The sequence below is a fragment of the Onthophagus taurus genome, chromosome 1, assembly GCF_036711975.1.
Source record: "Onthophagus taurus isolate NC chromosome 1, IU_Otau_3.0, whole genome shotgun sequence".
In the NCBI taxonomy this organism is placed as follows: domain Eukaryota; kingdom Metazoa; phylum Arthropoda; class Insecta; order Coleoptera; family Scarabaeidae; genus Onthophagus; species Onthophagus taurus.
This window is the reverse complement of record NC_091966.1, coordinates 41,744,824-41,747,958: the sequence shown is the minus strand read 5'-3', so window position 1 is coordinate 41,747,958 and position 3,135 is coordinate 41,744,824. Positions and strand designations below refer to the sequence as shown.

General features: G+C 35.1%; 1 protein-coding gene across 1 annotated transcript; it reads right to left on the bottom strand.

Moving 5' to 3' along the window:
* Positions 1-211: 211 nt before the first annotated feature.
* Positions 212-2,926, bottom strand: LOC139429707 (uncharacterized). The gene has a single exon (XM_071195683.1). It carries the CDS (start codon positions 2,924-2,926, stop codon positions 212-214), a length of 2,715 nt encoding a protein of 904 aa, XP_071051784.1.
* Between the last annotated feature and the right edge of the window lie 209 nt (positions 2,927-3,135).

Genomic DNA, 3,135 nt, shown 5'->3' with positions numbered 1-3,135 from the left:
TGTTTTCCACTGCGTTGGGGAGAGGTTGTCATCTTTAAGCAGAACCATACTTCCAATTTTGACAAGATCGTCTCGGTAGAATCTCCACTTCGTCCTTTGTTGTAGAGTATGCAAATACTTCAATGACCACCTTTTCCAAAATGATTGGTGTAATTTTTGGAGTTGTTTGTAATTTGCTAATCGGTTAGCAGGAATTGCTGAAACATCTACTTCAGGAACTGCCAATAAGGCCGATCGAAAAATGTCCTGGAGTCAATAATTCCAAATCTTGAGGGTCAGAGGATAAAGGAAGTAAAGGTCTTGAGTTTAGGATTGACTCAATTTGGATTAAAACTGTGGAGAAGGTCTCATAGGTTAATCTTTCATCACCAATTGTTCTCATTAAAGGATACTTAACCCGTTTAACCGCAGCTTCCCAAATCCCACCAAAGTGAGGGCTTCTTGCGGGAATGAAGTGCCAAATAACCCCTTTGTCACAAAAATAATTTGAAATATCAGGATCCTTAGCTAGATCTTCTAAATTAGCATACATTAAATTCTTTGCTTCAATCAAGTTTAAATCTTTCAACTCAGTGTGATTATTAACTTTGTGACTATTAGAATTAAATTTTCGCAATTTGAACTTGCCTTGACTCAAAATACCTGAAATTTCCTGTTTCAATTGCAATACCTTTTGCTCAGTATTTGCACCCGTCAATAGATCATCCATATAAAAATCATGATCAATAGATCTAGTAGCGGATTTCTTTGCGGACGCTTCAAACACTAACACTCTCAACTTAGTAGTCATGCTAGACATTTTAAGAACACAATGGTGTGGTACGTAATTTACTACTTCATTCGATGCATCCGATTTTCCCAATTCATCTGCTCCAACTTCAGACATGTGACCCAATGACTCGTAATCAGACATAAATTTAACGTACTTTGTCTTCAATTCTGATTTTTTTGCGAATTTGGTTTCCAATGAGATTAAACGTCGCTTTGCAATATCATAGGATTCACCTAAAATTTGAGGATTGTCCTTCAATGGCAACGAAACTTGAGTCTCTCTTTGATTAGTGTTACGAAAGTGAGTCTCAACCTCCAAGTCTTCAGGAGATAAATGGTTAACCTTCGGTGATTCCTCGATTTCCCAACATTTCTCTAAAGATTTCAATAATGGAGTATTCTCATTAATGGTTTTACGAGTGATCAGAAAACAAGAGTTACAATTCAACGAAAATGGGATATTCCCTGCTATTATCCAACCCAGTTTTGTTTTTTGGAGTATGGGTCCTTCATTTCCATTCAATTTGATTTGTCCTATTGACAGTAGTTCAAAGAAAACTGAAGCACCTAGCAAAATATCTACGCTGTTGGGTTTATGAAAATCAGGATCAGCGAGTTGTAATTTTTCAGGTATTTGTAATCGCTCCTTATCAATTTTTTGTTGTGGTAACTTATCCGTAACTTTATCAATTATTAAAAATGACAATTTTTTGTTAAAATGCTTGTTTAATGAATAAATATCTGTCTGTGTTCTAGTAGATGCATTAAAGTGCGATTGATTAACTCCGTTAATGGATGTTAAAACCTTAGTTTTTTGTAAATTCAATTTAGATGCAAGTTCAGTGGTAATAAAATTTGATTGTGAACAGGAGTCTACTAAAGCCCGACATCTGACTAAATTTCCCATTGCATTTTTTACCCATAATAGAGCTGTAGGCAATAAAACATATTCATTGTTATTGTTCATCGTATGTGCAGATACCACACTTGTCGTTGGAGGATTAGAAGAACGTGCAGTAGAAAAGTCACTTTTTTCAAAATGCAACAAGGTATTATGAGCATTGTCACATTTCTTACAATTACCTAGTTTACAGTTTCCGTGTATATGACCGGGTTTAAGGCAATTGATGCAAAGTTTAAAATTCTTGACCTTTTCGAGGCGTTGTTTTGGCGTCAAATCCAAAAATGTTTTACATTGGTACAATGCATGGTTTTCGTCGCATAACCTACATTTCGGTTTATTTATAAGGAGACAAGATACTGTGTTGGATTTGTTATCTTTTCTTTCTACTGATTCAAGAATCATGCACTGCGAAGACAAAAAGTCAAACAACTGTTTGAGGTCTGGTATTGCATTGGTTTTAATAGAACTTTCCCATGCTCGCTTAGTTTTTGTATCGATTTTATTTGAAATTAAGTGAATTAGTAAGGTGTCCCAATATTCCGTTGGTTGACCTAAAGTTTTTAACGATCTGATGTGTTTTTGATAATGGTCAATTAATTTTCGCAAGTGTACGTGAGATTCGCGCTGAACTGCTGAATACTCAAATAATTCTCGAATGTGTGCTTGTACGATAATCCGTTTGTTTTCAAATCGGTTTTTTAACAGCTCTATAGCTACGGTATAATTATTATCGGATGCCTCCAAAGAGTCTATAACGTAAGACGCTTCACCTTTTAGACACGATCTGAGATAATAAAACTTTTGTGTTTTGTTCAAATCATCGTTTTCATGTATTAATGCATTGAACGCATCGATAAACAGTAGCCATTTTTCATAATGACCGTTAAATTCTGGAAGGGTGATTTTTGGTAATTTGACATTTAATTTATTGCTGGTTGAATTATCATTGCTACTAGTTGGGGTAGAAATTCTAGGGGTATCCAATTGTGGGTTAAAACTAACATGAATCTTACGAGCTTCTGTTACTAATTCGTAAAATCTATCTTCAAATACCTCTCTATCGCTTTCTTGTGTTGAATCAAGTGATTCGATTTTGAATTGAATGGATTCGTATTCGGGTAATAAATTAACAACGTTATCCAACCTAACCTTTAATTCGTCTGGTTTTTGGTTTGCTTGGTTGATTAAAAATGTTTCGAATCTCGTTATTTTAGATTTTATAAGAGTTCGTTTCTTGAGTAAATCTTCCATTGTGATGAAAGACTGATAAGGAAAGAAAGAAAAAGGACTGACCTTGACCGGCTCGAAAGCTGCGGCTATGGCGCTCCCGTATCCGGTTCGTAGGACCAAAATGTTGTGGACTGTATATAGTTGAATGAAAAGCTTCTATTTTTGTTTTAATTTATTTTGTTTAACTCAAATATAATACTTGGAAGCGCCCATTATCGCTGCTTGTAACG

Coding starts and splice junctions, on each gene's coding strand:
- LOC139429707 (XM_071195683.1), bottom strand. CDS start 2,926: ATGGAAGATTTACTCAAGAAACGAACTCTTATAAAATCTAAAATAACG.